This window comes from Anolis carolinensis, chromosome 3, assembly GCF_035594765.1.
Source record: "Anolis carolinensis isolate JA03-04 chromosome 3, rAnoCar3.1.pri, whole genome shotgun sequence".
Classification (NCBI taxonomy): domain Eukaryota; kingdom Metazoa; phylum Chordata; class Lepidosauria; order Squamata; family Dactyloidae; genus Anolis; species Anolis carolinensis.
This window is the reverse complement of record NC_085843.1, coordinates 35,547,554-35,566,594: the sequence shown is the minus strand read 5'-3', so window position 1 is coordinate 35,566,594 and position 19,041 is coordinate 35,547,554. Positions and strand designations below refer to the sequence as shown.

The 19,041-nt window shown below is 41.1% G+C and overlaps 1 protein-coding gene across 3 annotated transcripts in view; it reads left to right on the top strand.

The window, feature by feature from the left end:
- Positions 1–481: 481 nt before the first annotated feature.
- Positions 482–19,041, top strand: part of dclk1 (doublecortin like kinase 1) — a 268,527-nt gene continuing 249,967 nt past the window's right edge. For 2 of the 3 annotated variants that reach the window (XM_062974717.1, XM_062974718.1), the window contains exons 1-2: positions 488–824; positions 12,109–12,497. In XM_062974717.1, the coding sequence (XP_062830787.1) occupies positions 12,122–12,497 (376 nt within the window). In that variant the 5' untranslated portion in view covers positions 488–824; positions 12,109–12,121. Of the gene's footprint in view, positions 825–12,108; positions 12,498–19,041 lie in introns of all 3 variants that reach the window. The other variant, XM_062974721.1, reaches the window with a different exon arrangement.

Genomic DNA, 19,041 nt, shown 5'->3' with positions numbered 1-19,041 from the left:
CCGTGGTGAATTGGATGTTTGGATGGATGCTGTAGAGTTGGTCCAGGAACTTGTTGAGTTCTTCTCCTCCATGGCTCCAAATGGTGAAGGTGTCATCCACAAATCTGAACCATATACTGGGCTTTTTTGGTGCTGTTTCTAGGGCTTGTTTTTCAAAGTGCTCCATGTAGAAAGCCCTGGTCTTTAGTCACAGGTGGGAGTTTCAGCAGGTGCTCCCGATCATACAATGGACACCTGCTGACACCTGCTGACACCCACAAGGAATCCTTGTTTCTCCCTTTCAAGGGCCCATTCCTACAGGTCCAGGGCTTGGCTATATAGACCTCCTTGAGCCTATACATGGCAGGGAAGAGGAGAGGGAGACTTTCCCATCTGCTTCTCCAACCCTTAAGGATTCTCTCCGAGTGAGGAAGGGATTAAAGGGGGAGAAGAGGAGGAGGAGGAAGAAGAGGGAAAGGAGGAGGAGGAGGAGGAGGAGGAGGCGGCACCGCCCCTCCTGGAGGAAGCCGCGTGCGAGATCAGCCCAGTCGGGCGGAGGAGCCGCATTTTCGGGAGGGACGGGCGAATGCAAATCGCTCCCACAAGCGGGAGGAGGAGGAGGAGGAGGAAGGCGAAAGGAGAAGCCCTGGTCGGAGCCACACGCCTCGGCTTCAGCTTAAAGCCTCATCCAGAGGAGGAGGAGGAGGAAGAAGAAGGGGTTCGGCAGGCGCAACAAAGCCAGGCAAGCCTCCTTGCACGCCGAGCTCAGCCTTGGAGCCGGCTTTGTCTCCTGGGTGCCATCCTTTTGCAGCGGACGAGGAAGGGGCGTTTGGACCTGCTCCTAGGTAAGCGGGTGAATGAATGAACCCGACGCCAGCCCCTTCTCCCGGCTCGGTCTCTGCAAGGCAAAGGATGCCAGGAGGAGGAAAGCCGCCCTTCTTTAATGTCTTGCCCCTTTTGTTTCGTTGCCGAGCCGAAGAGGCTTCCTTTTTCTCCCTTCTGCTGATGATGCTCTGCAGATTTTGCACCATTTTGGGCTGCTGGGTTTAAAGCAGGGAGGAGGAGGTTCCCTCTCCGTCCGTGAGAAAGGATTCCTGTCATTGTGTGTTGGGTGAAGCCAATCCGCCCCCGTTTCAAACCGGCTCCATCTCTGTTTTTTTCCCCCTTCTCCTAATCAGGGTCACTAATGTTGTATTTATTTTTCTCTTCTTAACGAAAATCGTGATATATGTCCATGGTAGAAGAGACCATGATTGTCTCCTACCATACCTCTGAGGATGCCTGCCATAGATGTGGGTGAAACGTCAGGAGAGAATGCATCTGGAACATGGCCATACAGCCCGGAAAATGCACAACAACCCAGACCATGATTGTGTTGTTGAAGGCTTTCATGGCCGGAATCACTGGGTTGCTGTGAGTTTTCCGGGCAGTATGGCCATGTTCCAGAAGCATTCTCTCCTGACGTTTCGCCCACATCTATGGCATGTTGTATGATCTGTTGGAAACTAAGCAAGGGAGGTTTATATATTTGTGGAAGGTCCAGGCTGGGGGAAAAAACTCTTGTCTGTCTGAGGCAACTGCAAATGTTGCAATTGGCCAGCTTGATTAGCATTGAATAGCCTTGCGGCTTCAAAGCCTGGCTGAATCCTTTGTTGGGAGGCCCTGATTGTTTCCTGTCTGGAATCTGCTGTTTTCAGAGTTTTGTTCATTATTTACTGTCCAGATTTTAGAATTTTTAAAAAAAATACTGGTAGCCAGATTATGTTCATTTTCATGGTTTCCTCTTTTCTGTTAAAATTGTCCACATGCTTGTGGATTTCAATGACTTCTCTGTGTAGTCCGACATAGTGGTTGTTGGAGTGGTCCAGCATTTCTGTGTTCTCAGATAATATGCCAGGCCTTGAAGCTGCAAGGCTTTTCAGTGCTAATCCGGGTGAATAACTGCAGTATTCACACTTGCCTCCAACAGACAAGAGTTCTTTCTCCCACCCTGGACCTTCCACAGATATATTAACCTCCCCTTGCTTAGTTTTCAATATAGCTCACTACCTCTGAGAATGCCAGCCATAGATGTGGGTGAAATGTCAGGAGAGAATGCTTCTGGAACATGGCCACCCAGCCTGGAAAACTCACAGCAACCCAGAAACCATGATTTTATGTCCTGGTAACTGCAGCATTTTTTTTAAACGTGCAGGCAGAGGCAGGAGAAACGTGCTCCATCTGCTAAGATGTGGGCAGATGGTGACACCTCTTTTTTCAAAAAAAAGGGAGAGATGGCAAAAGATTCTTTTCCTTGCTGGCTTAAATGACCATAAGGTCTATTATCATCTATGGATCGAGGTGGTCCACGTGGCTTATTCCTCTATATTTAAAACTCCTGCACCACATTTTGAAATATCATTTAAAAAAAAATCACATTATATAACTGAGGGCAGTGGATTTTCTCTAATGACATACTAAACCGAGTCTATTGTTCAGTCTCTGGTCTGGATGGTTTGCTATTGATTTGTGGTGCGTGTTTGGGTCTGCATTTGATTTCCCTATGAAATTACTCATCCTGCTAAACGCAGGTGGTGATGTGCCCATAATGAATGGATGTGGTGTGAACTGTGGGGGCATGAAGGTCTTTGCGGGGTGTGTTCCATTATATAGTAAGTGGCGATCAGAGGCTCCGAATGGATTTATTACCCACACCTTCTGATCCTTTATGTCATGGTCCTTATGGCGTTCAGCTACGGACCTAATTGTGTGGAATTCAGTGATGTGGGAACTGTGCCCTGTTCCTCATGTGGAAAGCACACATATTTGGGAGTGACATGGCCATATTGGGGCAGGATTCCATTTTAACAGATCCCATTTAAACCATTCAAATTAAATAGTATCACCTCCTCTTAAAACTTCCTCATTAGAAAAAATAAATCTCCTCATAGACCTATATTTTAATCCTCTGCAGTTTTTGCTTAGTTTTCCACATGATCTGCACAGTGTAGTCAATCTATACACCCATTCAGATGCAGAGCCATTGTTGTAATGCTGGAGGAGTGTCACGTTGCTTTATATAAGCTGCTTTTGGATTTGGAATGCAGAATATATTTAAAATGTCAGTGTTTTGATTTGGGGCCTAAACTGGGCTTCCAGCATGCCTTCAAATGCCATGTCATGGTTCCTGCAATACCTCATCATTGGTCCTTGGACTTGTAGCTTTAATTTTGTAAGCGGATGTGTCCCACAACATGCAAACTGTAAAGCTGAAAATTCCTGTAAGCTAGTGTATGAAGCTTATTGCCAAATTTAGGCAAAATGGTGAATTCATAGAAATGAAGTGAGAGCCATATGCTGGACAGAAAAGGAGCCCTCCTAAATAGCCCTCTCTCCTCTAAAAGGAGAGATTCAGGATAACATTTTCACTCTAAAACCCATAAGCCCACACATTTTAGCACCATGATAACTAAATAGGAGTGTGTTGTCAAAGGCTTTCATGGCCAGAATCACTGGGTTGCTGTGAGTTTTCCAGGATGTATGGCCATGTTCCAGAAGCATTCTCTCCTGATGTTTATCCTGCATCTGTGGCAGGCATCCTCAGAAGTAACGAGGTATGTTGGAAACTAGTCAAGTTTACATATCTGTGGAATGTTCATGGTGGGAGAAAAAACTCTTATCTGTTTGAGACAGGTGTGAATGTTTCAATTTCAATTAGCATTGAATAGCCTTTCAGTTTCAAGGTCTGGGTGCTTACTGCCTGGGGGAATCCTTTGTTGGGCAGTGTTACCTGGCCCTGATTGATTCATGTTTGGAATTCCTCTGTTTTCTAAGTGGTGTTCTCTATTTACTGTCCAAACACCCAAACCAGAATCAAGGAACAAGAAAGGCACTGCAGACTAATCTTACCAGAGACATCAGCCATAGCAGAGCACTTGATGAACCAACATGGACACAGTATATTATTTGAGAACACAGAAATACTGGACTTCTCCAACAACTACTATGTCAGACTACACAGAGAAGCCATTGAAATCCACAAGCATGTGGACAATTTCAACAGAAAAGAGGAAACCACGAAAATGAACAAAATCTGGCTACCAGTATTAAAAAACTCTAAAATCAGGACAGTTAATAAAGAACAACACTCTGAACACGGGGGAATTCCAGACAGGAAACAATCGGGGGCAGCTAACACCTCCCAACAAAGTAAGCAGCCAGACCTTGAAGCTGAACAGTTATTCAATGCTACTCAAGATGGCCAATTGAAACATTCACACCTGCCTCAAACAGACAAGAGTTCTTTCTCCCACCCTGGACATCCCGCAGGTATATAAACCCCACTTGCCTAGTTTTCAACAGACCTTACAATCTCTGAGAATGCCTGCCATAGTTACAAGCGAAACGACAGGAAAGAATGTTTCTGGAATATGGCCATTCATCCCAGAAAACTCACAACAGGAGTGTTTAGCTTTAAACAGTTCAATCCACATTCATAGAAGCTAGGTTATTATGATTCACTGGGTATAAAGCATAATGCTTAAATGGCATCCCCATGTCCAGAAACATTATATCTTTGAAGTTACTCAGGACCACCAATGGGAGAGGGTTGTCATTGTGCCCTCTCAAAATCTGGTTGTTATTTTCTTTTGGACTATGTTCACCAGAATCCTCCATCAAGCAGCATTCAGTGACCATATTGGCTAGAGCAGTGGTTCTCAACCTGTGGGTCCCCAGTTTTTTTGGCCTTCAACTCCCAGAAATCCTAACAGCTGGTGAACTGGCTGAGATTTCTGGGAGTTGTAGGCCAGAACAAGTTCTAGGAATTATGGTGCAAATGTAAGATTTTCAAAATCTGATCAAGCTTTCCATAATTATTTGGCTCCGTCTTAGTGTGCTGAAGAGACATGGTTCCCCCTCCCTTCTGGCCTCTCCCCAGTGCTGTGTGGCTCTTCAGTCCTGCTTCCTGACATTCATGTTTTGGAGACAACTATGAGCATACAGCATGGTTTCAGCCTAAGTCTTCTGGGTCCCTTGGCTTAATTCCCAAAGCGCTCTGCTCATAGTCAATTCAGAGCTCTAATAAAAGCATTCCAGCTTTCTCTTGTCAATACACTGTCAAAGAGGGAAAGTCAGAGCTTAAAGCTGCAGTTTAACAAAAAGGAGCTTTCCTAAACTCTAAGGAAAATGGGGGGGGGGGTATCAGGCAAGTAGGAAGGCAGAGAGAAGGGTGTGTCAAAAAGTGAAACAGAAACAACAAAGATGGTGGCAGAAAGAAAGTAAAAGGTTAGCTTGCCCAGTGTTAGTTCTGCCCAGTATCTATCAACTAGTAGTTTCTGCATCGGGATTGTGAATTCATGCTGGGTTGTTGTTGTTATGTGTACTTATATCCCACTTATATATTTTGATCTGGGTTTTAGCTGTCCAAAGTGCTGAACCAATTTGGGGGTGGGTGGGTTTCAGCACCTTGGATAATTCCATTAAAGCTTTGATTAAATCTGGAGTGAAATCACTGCCCCACAAATATGGAACATACTAATTGTCACTGTTCAACTATTGATGCTTGTATCTTGATGTACTACCACTATGGGAATGGAAATGTTAACAGAATAAAGGTTGCCCAACCCAGGCTTAGATTCTTGTACTGCAAGGGCACCTTCCAAATATCTGGATCTTACAGAGGCTCTTACAAGTGGTTCATGGCATTAGTGTGCTGGTACTTCATCAGTTCCTGTTACCTAGTGATGCTCTCTTTGGTCCTATCACATTGCACAATTGTAGTGCGATTATAGGCACCTTGTGTTTTGAATTCAATCACTGCTCTCAGTTGAGTACATATAAATATAGGTCCAAACCTTGGCCCAAGCCACTGTTAATGCCTCCTTCATATACAGTAGAGTCTCATCCAACATAAACGGGCCGGCAGAATGTTGGATAAGAAAAAATGTTGGATAATAAGGAGGGATTAAGGAAAAGCCTATTAAATATCAAATTTCATTATGATTTTACAAATTAAGCACCAAAACATCATGTTTTACAATAAGTCTGCCACTTGGGAGTGTAGCTACACTTGTGTTGTTGTTGGGCATATTGGTCTGCTGCATGTTGCTGCCTAGAGAAACAGCTGTGGATCTGGGAGGGAGGCTGACTGCATTGGATAATACAGAACGTTGGATAAGTGAAGGTTGGATAAGCGAGACTGTACTGTATTAAAAAAATTGGAGTTCTAAGCATGGCTATATGAAAAGCAAATCCTGTTGCCATTAGAGCAGTAGATCTCAACCTGTGGGTCCCCAGGTGTTTTGGCCTACAACTCCCAGAAATCCCAGCCAGTTTACCAGATGATAGGATTTCTGGGTTTTATTTATTTATTTTATTTTATTTACATCACTTTTACCCTGACTTTCTCCCCGAGGGGACTCAAAGCGTCTTACAATAAATAGGCAAAAATTCAATCCCTAAAAACAATGTAAAAACAACAATTCATATAAAAAATCTATAAAACAACAATTCATATAAAACAGATACCATTGCAAAATAAAATCACATTATATACAATTTTAAGTATGTCCAAGATTAGAATCCATTCATCCAGAATCCTCAATAAATCTTTGTACAGGTCATGTAAAGTCCATGTTCTCATTCATTAAAAGCTTGCGTGCACAACCATGTCTTTAAGGCTTTCCTGAAGCCTTAAAGCGGTGGACCACTGTGGCCAAGTCAGACCAAGTCAGGGTTGTAGGCCAGAACATTTGGGGACCACAGGTTGAGAACCACTGCATTAGAGAGTCATTCAAGTAAATATATAAAAGCTTTCTCCCAACACAGCAGTGTTTCTCACCCCGCCCCAAACTGTCAACTAATGATAAGTGATGTAGGAAGTCTAGTTGTGCTATTTTCTTTTTTAATTGGAAATCAATACAATAGAGAAACCACTTCCAAATTAGGTTTTGTGCATTTCTGCTGCAAATACATTTACTGTGTTTTGCTGTGGATCATTTATTAAAACCAAGCTACAAGCTTAGGCCACCATTCTTAATAAGGGATATCGCCATACTCTTTAAAATGTGTCTATGTTGGTGCAGTACCTGCTTTGATGCATCTCCTGGAAAAAGAGCAATTATATTGTTTTATCGAAATCAGTTTAAGAGGTTTAATGTATGTAGCATATTAGGAAAGAATTCTAGAGTAGGGACAAATAATTTGACATTTGATTTTAGACTAGTTTTTTTTTCTGGAGTTGTTGATTGGAAAGCAATTTCTTTAGATTAGATTTGCCTTTGTTTTCCTCTGAGGCTGAGAGACTGTAGTTTGTGCAAGGTCACTCAGAGGTTTCTATGGATGAATTATAAGAACCTGTTCTCCCAGTGTCCTAATCCACTCAAGCCACCACAAAGATGTACAATATTTTGGAGCATTTATAATAAAAAATAGTTATTCTTTTACTATTATATATATTTTCTTGTGGTACTTTGTCTTTATCTATGAAAAGGAGAAAGGGATCAGGGAAGAATGTAGCAGCACTTTTAAGACTTGTTGGTTTTGTGTGGCCTGTGGCAAAAATAACATCAGCACCTATAATTTCTAAATGGGTAATGAAGAGCACAGCTTTATTAGTTTCATCTGTACATCTGTTGGCCCTAGAACATGGGTACTGGCATCAGCCAGCCCATCTATTGATTGATGAGCCTGATACACTGGCCTACTGCTGGAACCCTTGGATGACAAGAAAAGGAGCCACATGGACAGCTGCCTCAGGCATAGTCGTCCTGTGTCATCAGGATTTGCTAAAAAGATACTCTTCCCTTGCACCAGGCAAGACCCACGTCCCACACACCTCATATCCCATAAATAAACCCTTATTTGGTACAATATCAAAGGGTTACTGGTAATCATTGTTCTGGATCCAGGGTCTATGCTACTCATCACAAGTTTTTATGATAGCAATGCAAACATAATGGGAAACGTCCAAGTTACAAAATGAAAATAATCAAGATAAGAGGTGGGTGGGATGGATGATGCTTGGAAGGCAGTGGCCAAGTGAGCACGCAGACAGGGCTATATACCTTACTCCCTGATTGAAGTGCTGCTCTCTGAGCCACTCTGGTTGGGCTCGTCAACTAATGGACTTGAAACAAGTCTTAACTCATTTGCTGGTGATTCCTGCTTCTCCCAGAGCTATACCAGGGTGCATAAATTCCTGGGTGGAAGGTGCCTCTGTGGGCCCTTCAACCCAGCCATATAACCCAGAATACCAAGGCAAATAATCCACAATATCTGCTTTGAACTGGGTTATCTGAGTCCACACTACCATATAATCCTGTTCAATGTGGATTTTATACAGCTGTGTGGAAGGGGTCTATGATGAGGCAGACCACCCCACCACATGCTGTCCTGGAGCTTGCCACCACCTACCCTTGAACTCCATCCCCCACCCACCCCCAGCTCTCCACATGGTAAACTGTGCAGTTCCCTGATTTTAGCATGAGCTGTTGTGCCTACAAACTCACTTCTTCCAGTGCAATACAGAGTGATATTCAGGTCTCAGGATATCATTCTGTATTGCATCTGAGGAAATGGGGTTATGAAAGTTCATGCTGGAAAAAAAACCCCAGAGAGTCTTAAAAGTATTGACCTAGACTAGTTTGGGTATGTCTTGGAATAGAAATGAATGTGTTTATTGTTGAGCAGAATCCTAGAACAAGCAAGATGGATATGTTTGCTTAGCATGGTTTCTTGGAAACACAAAGGGAGTAATTTGATGGCTTACTTAAAACCTACCAAATTTTTCTTGTAAATGTTTTTAAAATATATATGTAATGACTTTCGGAACTGCTGCTGGGTTTACCAAACAGGATAAAATGTTGTGTACACAAAAAAGCTAAAATAAAACATTGCAACATGTTCAAAAGCAATACATAAGAAAGCTGGGAAATGTTTTTAAAAATTGCAGGTTGTAGGTGAATTTTTTTTGGGAGGGAATTCAGGGGTAGACAACTTCTCATCAGCTCTAGCCAGCCCAGCCAGTGTTGAGGGTAAATGGAAGTAGAGGTATAACAACATCCGGAAACTATGTCTTCTGAGTTTCTGCTATAAATGATGGTCCCCAAACAAGGAGATCCCTTCTTTGGTGATAACTCACCCCATCCACGATGGCAAGGGAAACTAGAAGGGCGACTTTGGAAGATAATGGTACAATATGGGCAGGAATGGGAGCAGGCTTTCATTTAATGATATCAGAGTACTTGCTCATGTAATGCAATTTTCCAAACATTTGAAGTCCCAAAATCCTGCTAATTTTCTGTTGCTCATGGGTCAAAGCAACTGACCTTAAACTGTCAGTCTCAAAGGAACCTAAATGGCAACAATTATAACCCCCCACACTGAAGAAAATTATTTTAAAATTGTCCTGTGCTGATGGGTTTTCCAAATTAAATCCTGATTGTTTGAGGAAAGTATATTTTGCACTAAAGTTCTCAGAGTCCACTAGCCAGCATGACCAGTGACTACTATTGGCTGGGGATTCTGGGAACTGCAATTTGAAGAAGTAACTTTTGTAGCTTGATTACTTAATACCGCCAACCTTCTTAGTCACCTGGAGAGAAATCTTATGAATAGGACATAGATCTGAGAAGCTGTACATAGGATTATATTGTATATCTATCATAAAAGAATGTCAGTAAATACAAGGCATATGAATGTTTTCGTTTTGTTAAATTGACCATGGGCAAAATCCATCACTGTATGCTCTTGTGCATCCACTCAGTGCTCTCATGTGTGCATTCAAAGAGGCCTGTGCAGAAGAGTCCGCTGCTCAGTTGTGTCCCATCACACTAATCTCACTTGCATTCATCAGCCAGAGAGAGGACAGACAGGGCTCTTATTCTGAAGTGTTCCATATTTATTGGTGGCTCACTGGAGGACAGCAGTCCTCCCAATTCACGCAGTGACAGCTTGATTGTTTGTGGTCAGGATGGTTTTTTTTCCAGGCAATTGAAAAGAAGGCACTCTGGGTAAGCTGAATTACTAGTAGAAGTAGAATACATTCCATTATACCCACATGTTATAGATTGAGTGTGATAACTTTGCTTGGATGAGGAAAATAATGAAGTGGCAAAACTTACTATAAAGTGCACCGGAAAGCAAAAACAGGAATTTCTGGAAACAGCGCAACACTGTTGCAGTGCAATGTATTACATGGTCCTGGTTGCACTTAAAATAGAGTGTTCAGCTTCTAAAGTCATTAATGCATTTTAAGAGAGAGAGGAAGAAGGAAAAAGATGGCATGCACAGAGAAAAGATTGCAGTCATACCCTTTCAGAGTCTGATTTGCCACTGCTAAAGCTATAGGGAGGTCCTGGAGTAGACTGAATGTTGGACTAAGTCTCTGGGAAACCTGGCTTCCAGTCTACACTCAGCCATGGAAACAAAATGAATGATCTACAGTGGTTCTCAACCTGTGGGTCCCCAAGTATTTTGGCCTACAATTCCCAGAAATCCCAGCCAGTTTACTAGCTGTTAGGATTTCTGGGAGTTGGAGCCAAACATCTGAGGACCCACAGGTTGAAAACCACTGACCTAGAGCAAGTCATATTGTTTCAGCCTAAGAGGGAAGGAAAACATCAAATTTTCTTCGATGAAATTTGGTTAAGAAAACTCTATAATAGGGTCACCATAATTTAGAATCAAATTTGAGACACATAATAACAAAGTTGTAATGGTTCTAGTATTGATTCTGATCTCCCTGAGATCCCAGCCTGGACCTAGGGATCCCTCTTTTCCCATGATACCATTGTTTAGTACTTTCCAAGTTTTTGTACCAGGTCCTATCACAGTGGTTCTCAACTTGTGGGCCCCCAGGTGTTCTGGTCTACAACTCCCTGAAATCCCAGCCAGTTTACCAGCTGTTAGGATTTCTGGGAGTTGAAGGCCAAAACATCTGGGGACCCACAGGCTGAGAAGGATTGTCCTATCATGAAGGGTTGAAATACTGTTGCTGTGGGTTTGTACTTGTCAGGGCAGCTTGCCTCAACCAATAAGAACCTTCTGAAAGCTGAATCCCTATATCAAGAGAAAGGCGAGATAAACATAAAAATAAAAATCAGTCAATCAAGGCTTCCCAATGTTACTCCAGGCCAGGGATGGAAGGTGTGGCATGTGGCCTCTTTTTGTTTTTTTCCAACCCCAGACTTCCCTAGACCATTTTTTTTCATGGTAAGCTTCAACTTCCTCTCCTTAAAGCTTCTGGGAATGTTTAGGAAATGCTCACACACGACTGTTAAGCATAAAAATGAGTATTCATGAACATGAATAGACCTGCATGGTTTCACACCCCTTCCCTCCAGGTGCAGTGGAGGCCTTTCTTCCCTTCACTGCACCTAAAGAGCCCCTCAACTTAGTATGAAGTTGCCACAGCCACCCAATAAGCCGTACTGTCTTCACAATGAGCAAGAAGCACTTGGCTATATCTGAACAACGAAACACAAATTAATATCAGTTCTGAGATCCATTGGTGTCCTCCAAGGATTAGAATCTTACCATAAAGATTGTGTGTCCGATTATGTAAACATATCTACATAGCTCTACAATTCTGCCTGCTTACCACAAATCATAATATGGCTGTCTAGAGCAGTTTCAGAAACTTGTAAAAATCCAGAATGCTCCACAATCATCCACATGTGTGACTGAAATAGGGACACTGTTACTTTAATATGGTTCACTGTACACAAATTTTGTGTCTTACAGAAAATTATTCAAATATTTTGTATAAAATTAATGCCAGGTTATGTGTATAGGCTGTATGTGAAACATGAATGAATTTTCTTTCTAGACTTAGGTCCCATCTCCCAGATGCAAATATTTCAAAATCCTCCCTCCTCCAAAAAACTCAAAATCTAAAATATTGCTGGTCCCTAGCATTTTGTATAAATGATACTCAATCCATACTAGTTGTAAAATGTTAGCTGTTCATCTGTTGTCTCATGTAACTATCTTCTTGTAAGCAAAATTCCCAGACTTCATTAAAAGCATAGGGTGAATTGACCGATTGTTAGCAGAGCACTTGATTTTTCGTGTCTAATATTATAGCTGCACAATTACCACATATATTGATCAACTTCTGCTGTGTTTCTTCTCTCCCTCTTTTTCAAGATTAAAGTTCAAGATGTCTTTTGTGAGAGATATGGAGCTGGAACACTTTGATGAGCGTGATAAAGCTCAGCGGTACAGTCGAGGGTCGCGGGTGAACGGCCTGCCCAGCCCGACCCATAGCGCTCATTGCAGCTTCTACCGAACCCGCACCCTACAGACCCTCAGCTCTGAGAAGAAAGCCAAGAAAGTCCGCTTCTATCGCAACGGTGACCGGTATTTCAAGGGAATTGTATATGCCATCTCTCCTGATCGGTTTAGGTCTTTTGAGGCCCTGCTGGCTGATCTGACCCGAACTCTGTCTGATAATGTCAATCTGCCCCAGGGTGTGAGAACAATCTACACTATTGATGGAGTAAAAAAGATTACCACCTTAGACCAACTGGTGGAAGGTCAGTAGAAGATAAATGGAATGTGCTTCATAATGCTGTTTTGAGTCCCATTCCCTGGTTTGTTTGTCTCTTGTCCCTTGCACCAACACCTAACGCAGCCTCATACACAGACACACAGAGTATATGTTAACATTTAAACTTCCATGGCTACATTCTATGGAATCTTGGGATTTGTATTGTAGTCACATCCTTAAATTTCTCTCTTAGCAAGCCTAGGCTTCTCCACTGAAGTACAACAGCACAGTATTCTATCAGATACCTCACCAAACCACACGAAACTAGGAATGTTCAATGTGCCATTGATGTGGCTTTCATGAACTGTGGATATCTGGTGTCCTGATTGATCATGGTCCTCCCTTCACCCCAATATTATTGAAGGTCTGTCAGATTTTAGATTGGCTGGCTCTCATGCTGGACTGCACAAATATTGAGTGAATGCATAGGATCAGAGGCTTTGGCTGCAATCCTGCACACACTTTCATGGGATTAACTCTGCTGAACTCACTGAGTGTTGCTTCTGTATATACATAAATAATATTGAACTGTTTGCCTTCTTGTTTATTTTAGGACAGGTCTCTGGTGAGTGTGTGTGTGGGGGGGGGCAGAAAATCCATAAAACAGAGCCGGGAACTGCCATTGCACTTGAGTTCAGTTGCTACATCTGTTTCTTTCTGTCTATAATAGACAATAGTTCCTGAACCAGCAGTGTGACATAGCTTCCCATTTTGATTAGCATAGTTTTTAAATAACTTTAATGAGTACTTCAATTTTAGGTTTAGATTGATCAGTAGTAAGACCAGATATACATTCTCTGCAGAAGATACAAAGTACTGTGACCAAAACACAGTTAGAAGGGGCATAAAACTCCTGTGTTGAAACAGCTCGACTGCAGTTCATTTTCAGGCACAATTTGACCTGTAAAGTCTATTTGACTAACGTCCAGGCTACATGAAAGCCATTATTTCCCTTTAAAAACCTACTAGAGTCTTAAGGTCTTAGGGAGAAGGTTTTCTTTTAGTTCTGTTTTATTGCTTTTAAACTACCTTGGGTACCATCTGGAGTAGTGGTTCCCAACCCGTGGGTCGTGAGACCTAAAATAAGGTCTGCGAAAGGGAGAGACAGAAGGAAGGAGAGGCCAGTGTGTTGCCCTCTCCCTTGCTCCCATTGCCAGACATCAGTTGTAATGGGAAAGCAGCCCTTTGTAAGACCCTGTCTAGTCCCCCAAAGTTGTTGTTGCTGTTGTTGTTGTTGTTGTTGTTGTTAGCTCCCATAATAGGAAAGCAGCCCTTTGTAAGACCCTGTTTAGTCCCCCAAAGTAGTAGTACTGTAGTAGTAGTAGTAGTAGTAGTAGTAACAATAATAATAATAATAATTAACTCTCATTGCCACACATCAGTTGTAATGGGAAAGCAGCCCTTTGTAAGACTCTGTTTACTCCCCAAAGTAATTATTATTATATTATTGTTGTTGTTACTATTATTATTAGCTGCTATTGCTAAACACAAGAGTTGTAATGGCAAAGCAGTCCTTTGTAAGACCCTGTTTTGTCCCCCAAAGTAGTAGTAGTAGTAGTAGTAGTAGTTGTTGTTGTTGTTGTTGTTATTGAAGCCATTAGGGACAGTTTATTGGATCTCATGCTCCGCTTTTTGTATTTTTTCAACCTTAGCCCACTCCTCATCTTTTTTTAACATGAACTTTAACAAAATCCACAAATAATATTACAGCCCAACCAAAAAAAAAAAATTCTTGGTGTCTTCATTTTTAGGCCTGTTCCTGGGGTTATTTGGGGTGCGGATTCAGAAAATTGCATTGGATAGACCATATCAGCTCTAGATTATTAAATATGGTTTTCTGTGGGCATGCAGATGACCGGCTACTGGATGGCATATGTTCTGTGTCAGAAACTAGAGCATGTGGTCTATCCAATGCAATTTTCTGAATCAGCACCCCAAATAACCAAACCAAAAAGTTGACCAAAAACTGATTCGTAACCCTTTTGGTACTAATATTGGAGAGTGGTTCCTGGTCAAAGTGGTCCCTGGTTAAAAAAAGGTTGGGAAGCATTGATCTAGGGAAATGCAATCACTCAGCCAACCAACCAACCAACCAACCAGTAATCATTAAAATAATGTCAGGTTTTATGCTATATTCTTACATGTTCTTCCCCTATATTAGCAGGCTAGTGTCATTTTCACAGAACGTCAGTAGCAGGAAAACAACTAGTTTTTCTTTTAATAAATTTTGCCCTTTTTATTCTTTGCCTTCTTAATGCCATTTCTCTGAATATTTATACTTTTCCCAGGATTTAAAAATTCACTTTATCTCTGTTTTGCAGGGATATGTTTTTTATCCCCCATTTTTTTTAAAAAAAAATGTTATACATGCTTTATTACTTTGGTAATGACTGCATATGCAATATTCAATAGATATTTCCAGGGTAATTATCTTTCGTAAGTAGGTAAATAGATTTTTCAATGATTTAAATGCTAAAGTGTTCCTTGGAGCTTTGTCTTGGCTTTATGTACTGCTGTGCTGAGGAATATGAATTTGAGTGAATCTCTCCACTGATCCCTTTTCTTCAGTGCTTAGGCCTGTGCAATAGGGTAACATAATGTTAATTCTTGACAGTGTTGCATTAGCACCCTTTGTTTAGTTGATTTACACGTAGGATTGGCTTCTGGGCAAAGGGGATGAGACAGAGTATTTCTCATTGCTGCTTCTCCAGGTTCTGAAGTGGATTTTCCTTGCCAATGCTTCCTGGTGCAATGTTGAATTGCAGAATGATTTGACCTGAGTGACTTTATCTTTTTTTTCAGTACTGTTTGTGATGTGCTTATTATTTATTGAGTCTGTCTGAACTGGTATTATCTTTTCTGGCAGCCAGCAACTCTCTAAGGATTCAGGTAGTGGTTTTATCCAGATCCTGCTGCATGGATATGTAAAGGAGTTTATACATGCAAAGTGTGTTCTAACAACACATTAAGGTCCCTTATTGGTACAAACTACTTTAAATTCCTTGCTCAAAATGCATTGTTCAAGTAGCTCTGGCATGTCTGATATGCATAATTCTGTCAGTTCAGAATATCTGTCAGTTAAGGAAAGAAGAAGAACAGGAGGAAATAAATAATGGAACACATGAGAAAGGATTGTTCCATGACAAAGATTGTGCATCTTGGTTATAATTCCTTAGTGGTCTTTCAGTAACAGTGTGCATCTACATTGTAAAATTAATGCAGTTTGACATTTCAATTGCCATGGCTTAATGCTATGAAATCCTGGGATTTGTAGTTTGGTGAGGCACCACCAAGCTTTGGCAGAGAGGGCTAAAGACCTTGTAAAACTACGCCTCCCATGATTGTATAGGACTGAGCCATAGCAGTTAAAGCAGCATTAATTCTTCAGTGTAGATGCACCTGAGTATTCGGAAACAGGCTAACTTGGTAGAACTGCATTCTGTCATCCTCTGATAATTTGAACCAGTCCTTGCTTCCAGCCTTTGTGAGTACTGCTTAAGACTTAGAAACGTCCCTTAATACAAGGTTAATAGAAAATTGCAATCTGCACCAAGATCACGATTCCATTTCTTGTTTTTCATGAAGATATTACATATAATATCAGTAAAGGACCTTTGCTTCAGATGCATTTTGTTCTGTAGGACTGATTACAGGGGCAACTTATGATACGAGATGTATGTACCTAATTTTGACATAGCAAGGTGATGGTGAGTTACTATAGCTTTGGGGTTTTAATGCTGTTCTAAAGTGCATCCTGGCATCCCCATGCGGAGTTATTTCTGGATTCTACTTTTACCCTTTTCTCATGTGTGTGTCAATTTCCAGGATGTTTTAGGAGGAGACAGTACAGGAATCTCATGGATACTGGCACCTTGTGGAAAGGGACTGTTGTCTCTTCACATGACCTTATCTGTGGATTCAGAACCAGTGGGAGTGGAGGGTCCACTAGACTTACCTTAAGTGTATGTTCTTTTATCAGCCTCTAGACCAGGGGTCCCCAAACTAAGGCCCGGGGGCCGGATGCGGCCCTCCGATGTCATTTACCTGGCCCCCGCCCTCAGTTTTATAATATATTGTATATACATATAATATTGATAATAATATTAAAATGTAATACAATATAACACTAATAATAATACCATATAATATTAAATATATATTCTATATTACATATAATATTACTAATAATATTACAGTATTGTGGTATAGTTCATTATAGTAATATATAATGCTAATATTGTGCTATGCTAATAATATAATATATTGTATGTACATATAATTTGTAAGCCGCTCTGAGTCCCCTTTGGGGTGAGAAGGGTGTGATACAAATGTAGTAAATAAATGCAGTAAATAATAAATAAATAAATAAATAAATTTTAGACTTAGGCTCACCCAAAGTCTGAAATGACTTGAAGGCACACAACAACAACAACAACAACAACCCTAATTAACTTGACTATCTCATTGGCCAGAAGCAGGACCACACTTCCCATTGAAATCCTGATCAATGTATGTTGGTTAAAACTGTTTTTATTTTTAAATATTGTATTGTTCTTTCATTGTTCTTGTTCTTGTTGTTGTTGTCGTTGTTTTTGCACTACAAATAAGACATGTGCAGTGTGCATCGGAATTTGTTTGTATTTCTTTTTCAAATGATAATCCGGCCCCTCAACAGTCTGAAAGATTGTGGACCGGCCCTCGGCTTCAAAAGTTTGAAGACCCCTGCTCTAGACTAAATGAAACCGGGTAAATTGGTAAATCAAATATGGTGTTCCCAAATGCGTGGAAAATTGATCATAATCTATTCAGACAAAACCTTCTTAGCTCCCAATACCAGGCAGGAAATACTGTCTTCAAGGTTATTTAGGACCCGGAAAGTATATTATTGTAATGAATTGTGTTAATCTGTTCTATGTCAGTTACAAAATAATTCAATTCAAATTAGATTTTTTTCCTATTTAAAGATGATTTAATTTGCAGTTCCAGAGTGATAAGAAGTGGCTGTTTTTCCATGACTGTTTAAGCAATATACTTAATAATAGATATTTTCCACCTTTCTTTCTTTCACTAATGTATGATGTGTGTGAGACAGACAGATAGAGGGAGGAAGGAAGGAGAGATTAGGGTTGCTGTGATCTTTCTGGGCTGTATGGCCATGTTCCAGAAGCATTCTCTCCTGGTATTTTGCCCACACCTATGGCAGGCATCCTCAGAGGTTGTGAAGTATATTATACCTCACAATCTCTGAGGATGCCTGCCATAGATATGGGCAAAATGTCAGGAGACAATGCTTCTGGAACATGGTCATACAGCCAGGAAAACTCACAGCAACCCAGTGATTCCAGCCATGAAAGCCTTCAACAACACAAGGAGAGATTTCTTTTCTCATCCAGATACTGACAAGACTGAGATATGCTTAGTTACAGCATGGTTTATGCATCATTTACTTTCAGGCCATGCCAAAAGAAACACATGAACCTGTTTATAAAAATCAGGTCAGCTTCTGTCCTAGGCAGCTTGATATCATGTTTTGCTAGTTGACTATCTTTAGCTTATTCTTTCATGTAGACCATGACCATCTTCTCCCACTCATAGGCCATGATCCTATGTGGTCAAACATAAGAGATCTTCATGTGGGACTCAGCTTCCCTGGCACCACTCACAGGACTCGCCATTGCACTAAGATGTCGTATCCCCATGATGGCCACGTCTCTATAGCCAGATGAAGATTTTGACATCTTCTATTGAGATCCAATAGGTCTAGCAATGGGAACATAGCCAGATGCTTCTCCAATCCCCTTTAGCTTTACACCAATAATGGAATAGCCCTATAAGATGGCTTTCACAATGCAACAATAAATTGGGGAAGCTTTGGTAATTGCAAAGAGATCAATCGTCTGTGATACATTTGTTGTCCTCCATTTGCTCTTTTGCTATATGTGATGGGGAAGTAATGCCTTGATTTAGCCTTAAATATAGACATTTGTGTGCACACTCTAGCTTGTGATTTACACCTTGTATCCATCCATTGCAAGTCTTAAAGGTTTTCTTCTAACCTGCTACTGGAAATCCTGTTTAACTGAAGATACTAATAATATTTGGGACCTTCTAGATAGTGTAGTGAACAACAAATAAACAAAATAAATAAAGCAAATATAACCCAAACCCAAACCATTCAACATTCTGCCTGAACAGTACTTCTGTTTTTGCAGGGAAGTGATGTATTTGTCATGTCTATGACCTGAAACCCCACAAATTTGCCTTTTAAGCCCACTGTTATTCATTTTTTCTAGTCTGCTTCAGTGGTTGAATGCCATAAATTCAAGTTGGATTGTAAAATCTGTGGTTGCTCTTGCAATCAATCTTCGAACACCAGTAACATACAACAGTCAATTGAAAGGGTTTTTTTTCGTGTCAGGAGTGACTTGAGAAACTGCAAGTTGCTTCTGGTGTGAGAGAATTAGCCATCTTTAAGAACGTAGACCAGGAAATGCCCAGATGTTTTGATGTTTTACCATCCTTGTGGGAGG